This window comes from Lissotriton vulgaris, chromosome 2_1 (assembly GCF_964263255.1).
Source record: "Lissotriton vulgaris chromosome 2_1, aLisVul1.2, whole genome shotgun sequence".
Lineage (NCBI taxonomy): Eukaryota > Metazoa > Chordata > Amphibia > Caudata > Salamandridae > Lissotriton > Lissotriton vulgaris.
Genome location: NC_141687.1, coordinates 58,168,099 through 58,183,618, shown reverse-complemented (window position 1 = coordinate 58,183,618; position 15,520 = coordinate 58,168,099). Strand labels below are relative to the sequence as shown.

The following is a 15,520-nucleotide window of genomic DNA, read 5'->3' as shown; positions in this document are numbered from 1 at the left end:
CCTCCTCTCCTGTGCTATGCGTTTCCTCCATTCATAATGATTCCCCGGGTTCTGGCCCGGGCGCGTCAGTTCTCTTCGGAACTCGTTCTGATCACTCCTCTTTGGAGGGCTCAGGCGTGGTTTCCAGTTCTTCTGGAGATGAGCTGCTCGACGCCGCTCCTTCTTCCACACAAGTGGAACCTGCTTTTGGATCCTCTTCACAAGCCTCACCCTCTGGTGTTGTCGGGTCAGCTCCTGCTGGTGGCATGGAGGATTTCGGGGGATGCTGGCAAGTCCCTGGATTATCGGGAGACGCTACCCGATTTATCAATGAAGCTTCGGCCCCCAACACACGCAAGCGTTATGCGTCAAGTTGGAAACGCTGGTGTGATTGGTGCTCACAATGGTCGGTAGATCCCGTTTCAGCGGATCTCGCTTTGATTAGCAATTTTTTGGCCTCTGTGGCATCTTCTGGTCTGGCTTTCAGAACAGTGAACAACTTTTGTTCTGCCATTTCGGCAGGTCATCTTCCTATTGATGGCAAACCAGCGGGAGAACATCCCTTGATTTCTAAATTGCTGAAAGGCATAAGGATGGTAAAACCTCCTTGCCCCAAGTACGTTGCCCTGTGGGATGTGTCTGTTGTTCTGAGTTTTCTTTCTTCTTGGCCTTCCAATTCTTTATTGACCCGTAAACAACTTTCAGCCAAGCTGACTATGCTTTTGTGTTTGATATCCTGCAAACGGGTTTCTGATGTGCGGGCTTTGGACCTCGCCGGTCGCACGTTCTCCCCTGAGGGTGTCACCTTTGTTATTTCTAAACGGACGAAATGTAATACCTCCTCCGTTTCTTATCCTTCTTTCCCTCACAACCCTCAATTGTGTGTAGTCCAGTGTATCAAGGATTACGAGGTAAGCAATGCATCTTTTCGACATGATTTGCAGGGTCAGCTTCTTATTGCTTTGTAGAAGCCTTTCAAACCGGTACTCCAGCTACGCTAGCGCGTTCGTTACGTTGGCTCATGCAGGAAGCGGGCATTGATACTTTCTTGTTTGGTGCTCATTCCGCAAGAGGAGCTATGGCTTCAAAAGCCTTTTCTATTGGTGCCAGTCTTCATGACATCACGAGGGCTGCAGATTGGTCTTCTGAATCTGTGTTCAAGACGTTTTACTTTAAACCAATTGTTGATGTTGCATCTGTCGTGGTGGCTAAGCTTTAAACAAGCATAATCAGAGCCTCCGTCCTGCCATAGAATAAAAAATTTGCTAACATTCGTGCCAAGAATTTTCAATTCTATTAAGGACAGGAGGCGAGGATTATCCCACCCTTGTTATTCTGATTGATAATTGCATTGTTCTATACAGTTATGATATATCTAGTTGTTTCTGACTTTATTATGCAATGTTTTATGCAATGTATCCCGCCCTCTCATGGTTATTTCCGTCATTGAGTTGTGGGTGTAGGTATTACGACTATGTTTTGCTATTTCAGGTTCCGACCTCAAATGAACATTGGATCCGGCGTCTCCGGTTGCTGCTTTGGTTCGTCCCTCTGGTCCTCGGATTTGCCTGTCTACTTGACCTGTGGATGACCTGCGGCCAGATGTTCTTCATGGATCCTTGGTTTTTTCTTCTAAGATTTTGACTTTCATTATTTAACTGTTACAGACAAAGAAAGAGGAAGTTATTACTTCTATGACCCTATTTATACTGATTGTGTACTCATGGGTATTGTAGTTTTCTTCTTTACTGTGTACTGATTGGCTGCTGTCTTTTCAGTAAAGAAATAGAGAAAGCTTAATCCTCGCCTCCTGTCCTTAATAGAATTAAAAATTCTTGGCACGAATGTTAGCACATTTTTAATTCTCCAACAAGACAGGAGCAACAACAGCAGGTCTCATCAGCTCCTCAGCTCAACTGTCTCTGTTCACCACCGTACCTTCCGGTCTAGAATCCAACAGTGGTGGAAATTCCTTACAGTAACGAAAGGCACGGTACATAAGAAATATACATAAGTAACATAAAAATACATATGCAACCCAACAACCACCCAGCGAACACAGGTATTTAAACATATATTATCCAAATCACAAAAGATTATCCGTTTTAGGGTTCTATAATACACTGTTACCAGTTCCTCTTTTGTGTAAGAGTAGAAAGTACTGCAAGGCCCCAGGAATCCTTATTGGGCATTACAGCAAAGTATATAGTTAAGCCCGTTGATAAGGATGAGTATTTAACAGTTGTGTTTACTGAAATAACTTGACCCATAGTCTTGTTCCAGTGAGAGTGAGACCGCCTCTGAAGGACAGATTTGTTCTGTCCTTGAATAATGGGTAGTTTAATCAGTGAGGTAACCCAACGTGTATGTGAATGAATGCATCTGAATCTGTGGCGTGGCTTGTTTCTCTTGCATGTTGGACAAGTGGGATCTGTATTAATTAACACGTTTTTCAAACATTTAATACTTAAGTGCAAATGTAGTAGTCCAAATTCTTATCATAGTTCAGCAAAACCAGACACAAGAAAACACTGCATATTGGCTCACAAATGACTTTACTCAGGGAAACAATTCTGCTAATAGTCTTCAATGTGGTTTTATTCATTTGCATGTAACTACCATGTTGCATCCTGGTTAGATTAAATATCTTTTATAATAAAAATGAAAGAATATTGTTATGTGTGATTTCTTCTGCTCATAAACAATTTACAGATGATTACAAAACCCTTACAAAATGAGTCAAAAACACAGTTTAAGTAAAGTTAAAGCTGCTATTAAAATTGAAAGCCCATAGAAATTGGTCAGTTATGGTTTTCTGAACAAACCATAACTTGTGCCTCAGCTGAGTAAACCATAAGGCACACCCCAAATACAATGCTCATGACCTCACCCAGGATATGATACCTGATATCACAAAAGGCAGTGATGACATCACTGGCAACAGTACAAATTTTCATATGATTGACATTATCAATGACGTCTCTATGGATACAATATCCTTTCTTTCTTCGGATATGTGTTATTTAATTAGGTTTTATTGTTAGGTCCCGCTACTTATTAGTAGAAATAGGAGAGGTCATGAACAGTACATTTGGGATGCATCAAAAGGAAACGATAGAACGCCAGGAATGTACGAAAGACATTTCATTCAGTGATAGCAAACAACCAGTCCTTGTATCAAAGATAAACGTTGACAGCTGACATGTTTCAACCATGAGTGAGTTTTTGTCTGACCTGACATTACCCTCCTATAAAATACAATGTCCATTAAATAACAACACACAACTAGAGAAATTGATTATACTATAGCACTTTTCGTAAATTAATAATGCTAATAGTAAGGTGGTATGTCATCTCATCAGTGGCATAATTTGTCATTTTAAAAGTCATCTGTCTGACTGTGGCGGAGTTTGTTAGCATTTGAGTATAGATTTTAGTGAGAAAGTTATGGTTTGCATGACGCTTGGGCGAGTTATGGTTTACAGAGCCAACCATAACTGGGGAATTTCAGATGTTTTAGGGACAGTTCATGCTTTAGCTGTATTTTTAAAAATACGTTTTTCATTAAAAACATTAATGTGCAGGCTGTTTCTAAAATTCTTAACAGACCCCTGAAACACTATCAGCCACATGCATCGTTGTTACATTTTGCGATTTCTTAATTGCAAAAAATTAAGGAATCGCAATTAAGAAATCGCAAAATGCTATGCATTAAGAATTCACAATATTTTTTGCGATTCCTTAATTTTCCTTAATTGCGATTCACAATTTGCGAATCGCAATTTAGGAATCCCTTCCCATTGATTCCTTTGGGCCTAGAGGCCCATAGGAATGAATGGGAAGCCATTCTCATTTTGCGATTCGCAATTAAGGAATCGCAAAATGAGAATGCTATTTCAAGGGAGCAGGGTGGGTCCCAAAGACCCCCCCGCACCCCTGACATTTTACTTTAAGAACATTTTTCACACACACATGCCCCAAGAACATGTGTGTGTGTAAAATGAAACTTTCAAAAATTCACTTTTGTGCATTTTTGAAAGTTTTAGCAAATTACCATGAAGTTCAACTTCATGGTAATTTACTTCTTCCTATTTGTGAATTCGCAAAAAAAAAATATTCATGCATTGCATTTAAGAAATCGCAACATAATTGCGATTCCTTAAATTGCGAAAAAATAAAAAAATATGATGCATCCCAAAAAAGGAAATTGCATTCGCCAGCGGCCGAATTTTGCGATTCGCACCGTTTGCGAATGCAATTTACCTTGATGCATGTGGGCTTAAAAGTCTAAAAGGACGGCATCACTAGATCATACCAGTCACTCTATAGTAGTCTGTACGTTATCAATGTCTGTAGAGAACAAGGGCCTTGGTGTCTGGAGTCTCTCTCTACATGGCCAGAAGTCTATTAAAGCCAAATTCATCTTTGGTAGCTAAGATTCATTACCCAATGCCATTTTGTCGTCCAGCTGTTTAGCATATAATCTCTACTTTCATAATTTTTTTGACAATCCCACATTGGCATGGAACACTTAGGTGCCCCTCCCCCACCTTCATAGTTCATGCTTTCGCTGCTGCAATGTGCCTTTCAGCCATATCACAAGCCATAGACCTGCTACTGGGCTAAGAAGTGAACAGACAAGAACGTGACCTTGGCTGGGTGGCTGACCCTAATATGTAAAAAATTATTCAGTACATGTTTTTAAAATTCTCAAGTTTCAAGGTGCAAAACTTTTAACAGGACACATTTGGTACAAACCCCAATTATAGCTTTGCATGATCCAAAAAGGACAGTGTTTGAGGAATTTCCCCTACTTTAGATGCCAAAATGTGCACTCACTCAGAACTGATATGTCCCTTTTGCTTTGAGAGGACTCTTTATCTGCAATTTTAATTCAATGTAACAACCTTGAATTGGAAGGTCAATCAATTATTTACTAGCCACTGGTTTATGTTTGCCTGAATTTGGGGTCACAGATCTCGGGACCAGAGATCTGAAGCCTCATTAATTGTTTGAAAGGTGGATTTTGTCTGCCAGTGTGGATGACTATCCACCGTGGCCATGGAGCTGGTAGGAAACCGATCAGATATAGTTGGTCAGCCGTGGTGGTGGAGAATTTGTCTACCAAAGTGGTTGCAAAGCCCGTAAAGGTTGCAAAGAGGGTGTAATGGGAAACACACTGTGGAGCAAACCTCAGCTGGATGTCCACCAATGCCCGTCATTACCGACAGACTGTTCACCACCAAGTGTGGACACTGGAATTGGGGTGCAATGTCCAAGCCAATATATCCAGTTTTCCAAAACTCCTGGGTACTCCATACTTAACCTTTCCATGAACTTCTTCCACCATTTCCATGGTGGGCTTTCACAGAGTTAACTCTGACAGTCATTGTTTCTGACCAAACCTTCTAGACTGGGCAACTGGCCTGCTACCAGGACTGGTGGCGTAAACCCTCCACTTGGCTAGAATCTTCGCAGAGCTGAAGGAATTCGTTTGCCACCCACAATTTGCGAAATAGGGTGATTATTTTGCTGGAGGTGCAGATGTGAAATGTATGGCTTTTGGTAGATTCTCCGTTACTGCCCACTTCTAAATCATGCACAAAATTTGGAGGTGAATGGTTCTCCTTGATTAACGTAAGCCTTCTTAGCCCTAGGGGTGGCAAGAATGGCACTTCCAGTAACATAATGTGTGTCTAAGTGCATGAATGCACACATTTTGTATTCCCAAATCGACATATACACATAGCATATCTGTATGGCCCGAGCAGCCTGGCTCAACTTCCAACACCACTGTTCCCTCCAGCCTTCCAGGCTGGCTTCCATAGGGCCCCTTCCGATTTAGAAGTGCAGATTTTGCTCCCAATGGACCTGCCGGCCAGAACCCATAGCCCGACCTCAATAAGGTAGGGCTGATAGTGTCTTCCCACATCTACTGAAGAAATGCCAATGGCTTTGCTGGGGAATGATGGAGTACACAGTCAGGGAAACTGCAATCCAAGTGGACCTATTTTTGCAGCAATCAGTGAAGAAATTATCTCCATTATCCAGATGTGATGCTTCCTATATACAACCTCTCCCAATCACGAGCAGAGGTCCCTCTGTTTAGTCATTCTAGTAGTATAGGGTTTTGAAGGGTGGCTTTTTAAGCCTCAGAATCTAAACCAGTGATCACTGTTGCTGAGTCCTGGAATGCCAAGGCCTTTTTTCTCATCTTGAAAGAAGGGTCTGGCTAGAGTTTTTTGACCCTCACCCATGCCCTGCAGAAACCCCTGACATTGGGAGTGCTAGTATGTCCCTCCCACACCCACCAAGCCTATTGTCAAAGACTCTGCCTTCCAAGGAGACATTTCAGTTTAAACGTTAAATGTTCTTACAATATATTTGGCTAGAGAAACTGTGTACAGTCATGTGGTCACCACTACGCATACTCTTTGAGCCATCTGTGGTCATGTCCCGCTGTAGTTGCTTGGTGGCCAGAAGCGTGGCTCTTCTGTGAAGCATAGTTCTGTGAAGCATAGTAGCATAGAATCTCCCTTTCTGTTGAGGATCCACAATAACATCTGTGGAGGAACATCTGGCATTGGAATTGAGGCTGATTCAATGGCCGGACGAAGCGAAGACCTTCACTGCTCACAGTCCCTGCCCAGCCAAAGAAACCATGAATTACTGCTGTCTGTCGATGAACTGGAGGTTGATGGGTTTGTCGGACACAAGAACTATGCGCGCCACTGATTTAACATCACCCAGACTTGGATCCGGCACCACTTTAAACAGCTGTATGACCTGCAATTTAACAACAATAAACAAATATTGTAAGTTACAATGCTCAGGGTCTGGTAACCCGAGATCTTCTGGGCCATACTATCAGGGATGAGTCAGGGAGTTGGTAACTTCTCTTCTAGATTGTACCATCAGGTGTAACCTGCGATCTAATGGGATTTACCATCAACAACGGTACTATCTGGGTGCTGAGGGTTGGAAGCTGAGAATGGTTCAGCCATTCCATCAGGAATGTTTTTAAGATATTTTGTGCCACGCTGTGAGGTACCCGCTGAAGCTGTTGGCAACTTGGAATGGATGACAGCGTACCATTAAAGAGATATCACAAGACATCACAAAGTCAATTTGTAACTTGGGAGGGTCTTGATCAAACTGTTCTTGAGGTGGTCTTGAGTGCATTATTCAGTACGCGCAGCAGGGCTGTGTAGCTTCAAGTGCTCTGGGCCATACTAAGAAGTGTGAATTGCTGGTATTTTGGGCAATTAAATCAAATATAAACCTGTGTGGCGGTTCAAGCTGTAATGTTCTTTTACATACAATAAAGTACAGATTGCAGGAAATTACTAGTTTACGCTGATGTGGCCTTTCTGTCAGTTCTGGGGTGCGCAGGTCTGCGATCAGAGATGTTCTAAGATGTTCTAAGCTCTACTGCAAGTGACATTGTTTTTACCTTCAGAAGTTCTATTATCATTCTGAGGTTATAAAGATTATTTCACTATGAGAAGTTCTATTAATATCAATGGACTGCAGAAACTGTTTCTCCTTCAGATGCTCTCAGTTATGCTCCCGTTCCCAGGCCTGAGGAGGGTTCCCGCCTCACAAGCGCTGCTCAATATTACCAGGACAATACAGCAGTTGTGACAAGAGAGGGGCAGGATTCTCTACAGGGGTTGTAGACCGAGATGAAAAGCTGACCACTGATACCTAACATGAATGGATTCATGAATGAGTGTCTGAAACATTTAGGGATTGAATACATTAGTGGACTGGTGACTTGAAGAATAAATGCGCCTACATGGAAGTGAATGAATGGGTTAGTACCAACAACTCTCAGCGTATGGAGAGGAGCATGTGCCCCTGGGACTCACCCGCGACAAGGCCAGGTGCATCTCCAGTTCAGCGATCCGGCGGCCCAGGCAGGCGCGAACCCCGTACCCAAAGGGGATGGAGCTAAATGGGTGGTGCTTCATAACCCCGCTCCTCAGCCATCGCTGGGGCAGGAAACGGTCCGGCTCTGGGAAGCTGGTTTCATCTCTGGAGAGCGCATAGTGGCACAGACTGAACTGCGTCTGGGAGATTGAAGATAGAAAGTGGGGATGGTGAGACAAGAGTCATATTCACTGAGGTCCAATCAATATTGTAAGTTTACTACTACTAGACATTAGGTGACTTTACACTCTCTCAAGCTCAACTTTTCTAAATGAAAAATCATCTGTATCCTTGATTCTAAACCCTTCTTGATTGACTCTGCTCTGCCCCTGCCCCTACTACTTTCCCCCACCCACACTCACTACCCCAACGCGTGGCAGATTATTCGACTTCCACTTGGGACTGTACCACTTTACCACCAGCAAGGCCCCAGAAGCCAGCCTGTTTCACATCCTCACCTTATGCTGAATGCTTCTAGCCCACCTTTAATTCCCTAGTCAGGAGGATACGCAACTCCAAAAATGTATGTTGTTGGTCCACTTTTCACCCCTGCAAAGTTATCCCAGGTTGGTTTAATCCTTCTGATGATGTTTTGCAAAGAAATAGTCCCACGCCCCGTACAGGGGAACTGTTAGTGAGTAAATTTTGTGATTCTCTCATTGAAGCAGGTCAACAGAAGAAGCAGGTTGAATTACTGCAACATTTTGCTTATATAAGTACATCAGCCTTACCACCCACATACTTTTCCCTCGCCCATGTCCCATCACCGTTGACATACTTGCTGGCTGTTCGCACTTGAGCAGGGTTTAGACTCATCCCCATGGTCTTCAAGGCTGTCCACAGTCTTCATCCCTTCAGTGGCTGAGATTTTATCAGCACACAGGTAGACACGGGCTGCCATCCTCTCACCTCCAACTTCTTACAGTGCCTCACCTCCTCCAGTGCTTAATCACAAATTATTGGTTTGTTACCATCCCCTTCATAATGATACCACCGCTTCGGGTTATCACCCTCCAAGATTCCTTGGTAAGGATTGGTCCGTGATTGGCTCTGGTGCACCTCTATTGACCTATTGGGAATTCTGGTCAGTGCCCTACAATCCGATCCAAATAGAGGTGCCTGAGGTTAAACCAGAACACGCTGAAGGCAGAACTGAAAGGGGAACTCAAACTTACATTTTGAGGGAAGCAGTAATCTCCAATCACCATCTCCTTCTCCACCACGACTCGGCCGTTACTGGAAACCACAGGGTACATCCTAAGAAGAGGGAAGAGAGGAACGTCAGCCTCCGCCGTGGTCGGTCTGGCATGCGGCGTGGATTACAACTAACTGTTATGTTATGTTATGTTAAAAGAATTTATAAAAGCGCACTTACACCAAGCGGTTTCATGGTGCTGAGGCGGAAGAAAATGTGGCGGTGAGAGTGGGAGAGGTGTTTATTCGTAGGCTTGTGAGAAGAGGAGAGTTTTTAGGAGGGTTCTGAATTGGGGGTAGTGTGAAGTAGTTCTTAGCTCCATCGGGAGGGTATTCCAGAAGCGAGGGGCCAGGGAGGAGAACCTCAGTCCACCATGCTTTATCCGTTTATAGGTAGGGACAGAAAGCAGGTGAAGGTGGGAGGACCGGAGATCCCGGGAGGGGACGTAGCGTTGGATTCTGGAGGAAATGAATTTAGGATCTTGGTCCGCTAAGGCTTTAAAGGTGGTGCAGCGCAGCTTAAATAGACAGCGCTTGGCCACTGGCAGCCAATGAAGGCTCTTCATCAGGGGAGTGACGTGTTGATGCCTGGGTTGGTGGAAGATGAGCCTCGCAGCCTGATTCTAAACGAGCTGTAGGCGGCGTAGTTGGTAAGCTGGGATGCCCACGTAGAGGGCATTCGCGTAATCAATGCGGGACGTGATCATAGCCAAGGTGACAAGGATGAGGGCTTTTCTAGTCAGAAACCTGCAGATTTTACGGATGGTACGCAGGTGGAACAAGCAAGAGGAAACTACCGCATTGATTTGAGGTTTCAGGGACAGGTCACTGCAGATGATGACCCCGAGATTCTTCACAGAGTAGACTGGTCGAGGAGGAAGCCCCAGGGCAGGAGGCCAGAAGCTGGAATTCCAGGGATTGATGGACTCCCCAGTGAGGACAAGCTTGGTTTTGTCGGGGTTGAGCTTTAGCTGGCTCGAGTACATCCATTCGCTGATGGTGGTCATGGTGGATTGAAAGTTACTGACGGATGTAGGGGAGGAGTCTATGTCAAAGATCAGTTGTAGGTCGTCAGCATAATTGAAGGTTGCTACGGGACTGTTGCGCAGAGACACCATCAGGGGTTGCATATTTAGATTGAAGAGGAGGGGTGACAAGGCCGAGCCTTGGGGAAGCCCACAGGTCAGCTTAGTATTTTCTACTACAAAGTTGTTCAGTTTGACGGCCTGGAAGCGGCCTTGTAGGAAAGAGGTGATCCATTTAAGGGCCAGGCCCCCTATGCCAGCATTCGTGACACGGTCGATCAAGAGTTCATGATCAACCGTGTCGAAGGCCGCCGAAAGATCTAAGAGCACCAGGGCCTGGGTGGAGTTCTTTTTAGCCCCTCTCCTGAGCTCGTCCATGACGGCCAGGATGACCGATTCAGTGGAGTGAGCAGGTCTAAAGCCCGCCTGCTGGGGGTCGAGAAACTTGGATTGCTCAATAAAGGAGCTGAGACAGTTTGTGACGTGAGCCTCCAGAATTTTGCTGAGGTAAGGAAGCAGGGAGATGGGGCGGAAATTGCTAGGCACTGACGGGTCTGCGTTGGGTTTCTTTAATATTGGGTCAACTACAGCCTGCTTGAATGTGTCTGGAACAATACCTAGTTTGAGGGAGTTGTTGAGGAGAGATAGGGGAGGATCAGGGCAGGCGAGAAAAGCCTTTTTTAGAATATGAGGTGGACAGCAATTGTAGGGGGAGCCAGATCCTACTTTACTCAGAAGGGTGAAAAAATCTTCTCCGGAGAGCAACGGGAATTGATCAAATGAGAGGGGGTTTTCGCCGGTGAGGGAGGGGATGGGAGGGAAGGAGGGAATGGGGATGTTTTCTTTAATCAAGGTGATTTTGTCAATGAAGTATGAGTTCAGGGTGTCGCAAAGGGTTTGTGAGGGGGTGGGCTTGCCGTTACCCTGTCAGGTTGTGCGAGCTCATTTACGATTGAGAAGATATCTTTGGCCTTGTTAGAAGAATTCACGATCTTTTGGGAGAAATAGGCGGATTTGGCTTCGAGGATGGAGGCTTTATAGTGTCGTGGGAGGGCTACAAAGACTGCTCTATCCTCAGGGGCATAGGCGCGGCGCCAGAGGCGTTCAGCCTGTCGGAGGGCCAATTTTTTCTTCTTAAGATAGTCGGAGAACCAGCGTTGGGCGTCGTGTGGGCGCTTAAGCTGAATTCTCCTAAGGGGAGCCACCTTGTCGCTTGCAACTTTTAACCAGCGATCGATGTTGGCAGCTTGATGGAAGATAGAGGTCGATTCGGTGGGGGGAGAGGTTGTCAGGGATGCATGAAATTCGTCCATGTTGGCTAGTTTCCATTCCTGGCTGTGAAGTTGCCGGCCGGCGCCACCGGGGTGAAGGGCGTGTACGCCATCGTGAAAGAAATGAGGGCGTGGTCGGACCACGTGCATGGGGAAACTGAGGGGGCTGAGACTTCGATGTTAGTGGTCCAAATCTGGTCCAGAATGTGCCCCCTTGTGTGAGTGGCCGTGTGCACTTGTTGAGTAAAGTTCATGCCTAAGAGGAGATCAGTAAATTCAGCCGACGTGGCACTCTCAAGTGAATCGGAGGGCCAATAGTTGAAATCCCCCAGGATGATGATCCTAGCATGATTTATGACCAGCTGAGAGATAAGTTCCCCAAAAAGTTGAGGGAACAGGGACATACGTTCGGGGGGGGGGGGGCGGGCGGTAGAACAAAGCACAAATAAAAGAGGAGCTAGGGGACTCAAATTTCAGAATAAGGCTATCAACTTTAGGAGGACTGCTGGTCTGGAGGGAGATAAAGTTGTGTTTATGCTGGATAATAGCTGCCACACCACCACCATTTTTGCCCGTCACCCTATTCGCATAGAGGATGTAGTAGCCGGGGGGTATTGCTGCGAGGATGTCGGGGTTGGAGTCCACCTGTAGCCAGGTTTCTGATAAAAATAAGATGTCAGGTCTCTCCGCATCGAGTACGTGGAAAATTTCGAGCTGGTGTTTTATCAGGGAGCGTGTGTTAAGGTATATGATGGACAGAGGTCAAGTTAACCAAGCGGGAGACACGACAGGGGGTTCGTTCGTTTTGCGCCGAGGAAGGTGTAGGCCCCATGTCCTATGAAGGATACATGAGGAGAGGGTCACTAGGGTGCAGAATCCCTTCTTTACTCATGGCAAGCTTGGTAGTAGGGTTTATATCCCAGATGCCCCTATGGTCGTAAAGTTCGTGAGAGGTGTAGGAGAGCAAGTGGGCATTATTGCTGGCCCCTAGTCCTGGTCGGGCGTGAACGGGCACAGACGGGCTTGCCTTTGGCGCGCCGCTGGCGCGCCCGCTGCGCGGTCTTGACATGAGCTGGGTAAATACCCTCAGGGGAAGGGGTCAGGAGGGGCGTGTCTCGCTCTCCTTGGTCCGCCCTGCACACAAACAGCGAACCGGGGTCGGAGCGGGAGGCGTGCGGCGTGAGGAGGGAAATGGAGGCTTCGAGGTTCAGGTATTTCCCCTTTACAGTACAAAGTGCAAGTGCAAGTTTAAAATTTAAATAAATGAACACACACGCAAACAAACACAACTGAGGTGATCCTGTGACTTGTCCTCTATACAGCAGTGTTTCACTGTGGTCAGGGCCAGACAGGGGCCAAAAGCAGCCCAGGCAAGTGTCATACCAGACCCATACTGCGTGGGGTGAACCACTGCAGCAAGTGAGCACACCACTGAAGGTGGGTTTCGGGTGGCTCTTCCTAAATCAAAAGGGAGAGGAGAAGCACACATATAGGCGCAGAGGCAGAGATCATACCACGTATCACGCATGACCAAAGGGGTCTTCTGCCCTCACCCTCTAATGGGGCAATTTGTCCCAATAATAGGGCTTTAGACACAGGCCTCCAGGACTGACTTTGGAGAACCCTGGACTAATAGACCAGAGATTAATTAAGCATCCCATTAAGTTAGGTGAATATTTTTGTGATTAATCAATTAAGCTAGATTAGGTACCGTATGTTTTGACCTTTTACCCTTAAATTATATGGTGAATTTCACTATTTAAATTTATCACTGAAATGATTGCATTTTTTCAATGTGATGTATGGAATGTTTTTTTTTATTTGTGTTTAAAAGGGGGGAGATGTGTAGAGGTGGTGCAATGGAAGTGATGACATCAGTAGAGAGGGGACTGTTGAAGATAGAATGTGAGAAACGACAGTCACTTGGAAGATGCAGAGCGCTTGGTCGCATAATAAAGGAGCTGATATATCTTCCATTTGTGTAGCGTGATACTACGCTTACTTTCTCACTACTATATTGAATCCTCTACTTACAAAGTTTAGCGATGAGCTCCAGCCCTCCGATAGGAATAACCAGCTTCTGTACTAGAATTCGCAACTGTGAAGCCAGCATCGCTGACTATGCAGAAGAAGAAAGTCACTTCGAAATTTTCCGCTATCTCCAAATTGTGGAAGAAGTGAAGTTTTCCGGTTGGGGTTGTAGTGCATTACTCAACACATTTTGAAGTGTTAAGACAAGTTGCAGCAGATGGTAGTAACTTCAGCCATGTGTGAACTAAGACTGGCCGTTTTAGTCTTACTTTTTAATCACATCCCCAAGCGCCCCCAACCTCAGCATGACCCACGTTTTGTGCTGCTTCCCTTTGGATACAGCCAACGTATTGTGTAATTTACCCGCAAATTTTACAGTATTACACACACTCAAACTGACAGAAAATACAGAGTGCAGCACGCCTTGTGCTAAGGGAGGCAGAGCAACTTTGCAGCGAGAGTAGATTACAAAGGGTTCACAGAGCGCATGAAAAAACCAAGGCGAGTGCTAGCGCATGTGCACTTTAGCGGCATGTCTCTCCAACGCAAGTCTGTCGTATAGCGCTACCTCAAACAATCAGCACACAAGCCCAAACAGTATTTGCACACTTGCCACAACAATAAACAATGTGCTTAAATAAACTCCACTTACATTGTACCATCTTCATAACAACCCTTGTTCTGCACCGATTAATTTTCACTAAAACTGAGAAAGGTCTACAGGGGTTTCGTAGCCTCTTCACCTGCATTGACTCCACCCACAAGGATTCCCTCAGAAATCGAGGAAGGACAACAACGTTTTCCCAGCCATTGGTAATGACTGAAACAACACTAACACTGGCTTAGTGGCCTGGTACAACATTTATGTTATGTTATGTTATGTTTAATTTTTATTTATTGAGCGCACGTACACCCTTAGGTTTCATGGCGCTAATGTCAATGATCCTGATACATTCCTTAAATGTATGCCTGTTTGAATAACCACATTTTCAGGGATTTTCTGAAGATCAAAAGATTGTCACAGTTCCTGAGTGAAATAGGGATGGAGTTCCACAGAGTTACCGCCAAGAGCGAAAAATAACCTCCTCCATGCTTCTTCCTTTTAAAGCGAGGGGTAGTGAGCAAGTTAAGATGGACCGATCGCAGGTTGCGCTGAGGTTAATAGACAGTAAGCAACTGTCTAATGAATTTAGGGCCCTTGCCCTGTAATGCTTTAAAAACTGTGAAACCAGTTTTGAAGGTGATCCTTTGGGCCAATGGTAACCAATGAAGTTTTTCCAGACCAGGTCCGGCTGATTGCCATTTAGGAAGTTTCCATATCAGTCTGACTGCCTGGTTCTGCACCATCTGGAGTCGTTTTAGTAGTTCAGATGGAAGCCCAAGATAAATAGCATTTGAGAAATGTAGGCGGAAGAGCACTAAGGCTATTGTTACCTGTTCAAGTGCAGAATGGGTGAGCCGATGGGAAATTTTCCAAATTTTTTGTAGTTGGAAGAAGCTGGATGACACAACAGCTCCCACCTGACTTCTGAGTGACAGGTCGGCCCCAAGGATGACCCCCAGGCTTTTGACTGACTGGGAAGCCTTGGGCGGAGCACCCAAGTGTGATGGCCAAAAATGGGGGCCTCAACTGAGGTCGCTCTTCCCAGGCAAAACTAATTCTGTCTTGCCTGGGTTGAGCTTGAGGTGGTTTAGATCCATCCACCTTTGTATGTGCAACATTCCTCAGCAATAATAGCACCTCCTTTATTTTTGACTGGGAACAATGGATAGACATGTTTGAAAAGTATTTAGAAGCTTTAGATTTACAGGATTTCTGTTACTCTGCTGATTGCGCTTGGCAATGAAGGAAAGAGTTGTCAAGTATTTACCTGCAGCACTAGATCAAGATGGACAACACATTCAGGATCCCTCTAAGGGAGCAAAGAAAATGTTGGAAATACGATTTGCTCATAAAACCAATATAGTTATGACTAAGGGTGGGCGTAGTGGGCATAGTGGGGCTTCGCGAAGCTACGCGAAGTGGGCGAGACACTACGTCCACCTACGCACTTTGCGTAGCCCCACTACGGGCCACCCGCCTTCCCT

General features: G+C 45.4%; 1 protein-coding gene across 3 annotated transcripts in view; it reads right to left on the bottom strand.

Moving 5' to 3' along the window:
- Window positions 1–2,559: 2,559 nt before the first annotated feature.
- The window catches only part of LOC147729550 (sterol 26-hydroxylase, mitochondrial-like), a 187,104-nt gene continuing 174,143 nt past the window's right edge, over window positions 2,560–15,520 (bottom strand). The window contains exons 8-11 of one of the 3 annotated variants that reach the window (XM_086954445.1): window positions 9,087–9,168; window positions 7,851–8,051; window positions 4,103–6,765; window positions 2,560–3,598 (exon numbers count right to left, since the gene is read on the bottom strand). In XM_086954445.1, the coding sequence (XP_086810571.1) occupies window positions 6,646–6,765; window positions 7,851–8,051; window positions 9,087–9,168 (403 nt within the window). In that variant the 3' untranslated portion in view covers window positions 2,560–3,598; window positions 4,103–6,645. The remainder of the gene's footprint in view (window positions 3,599–4,102; window positions 6,766–7,850; window positions 8,052–9,086; window positions 9,169–15,520) is intronic. The other 2 variants (XM_086954446.1, XM_086954443.1) reach the window with 2 other exon arrangements.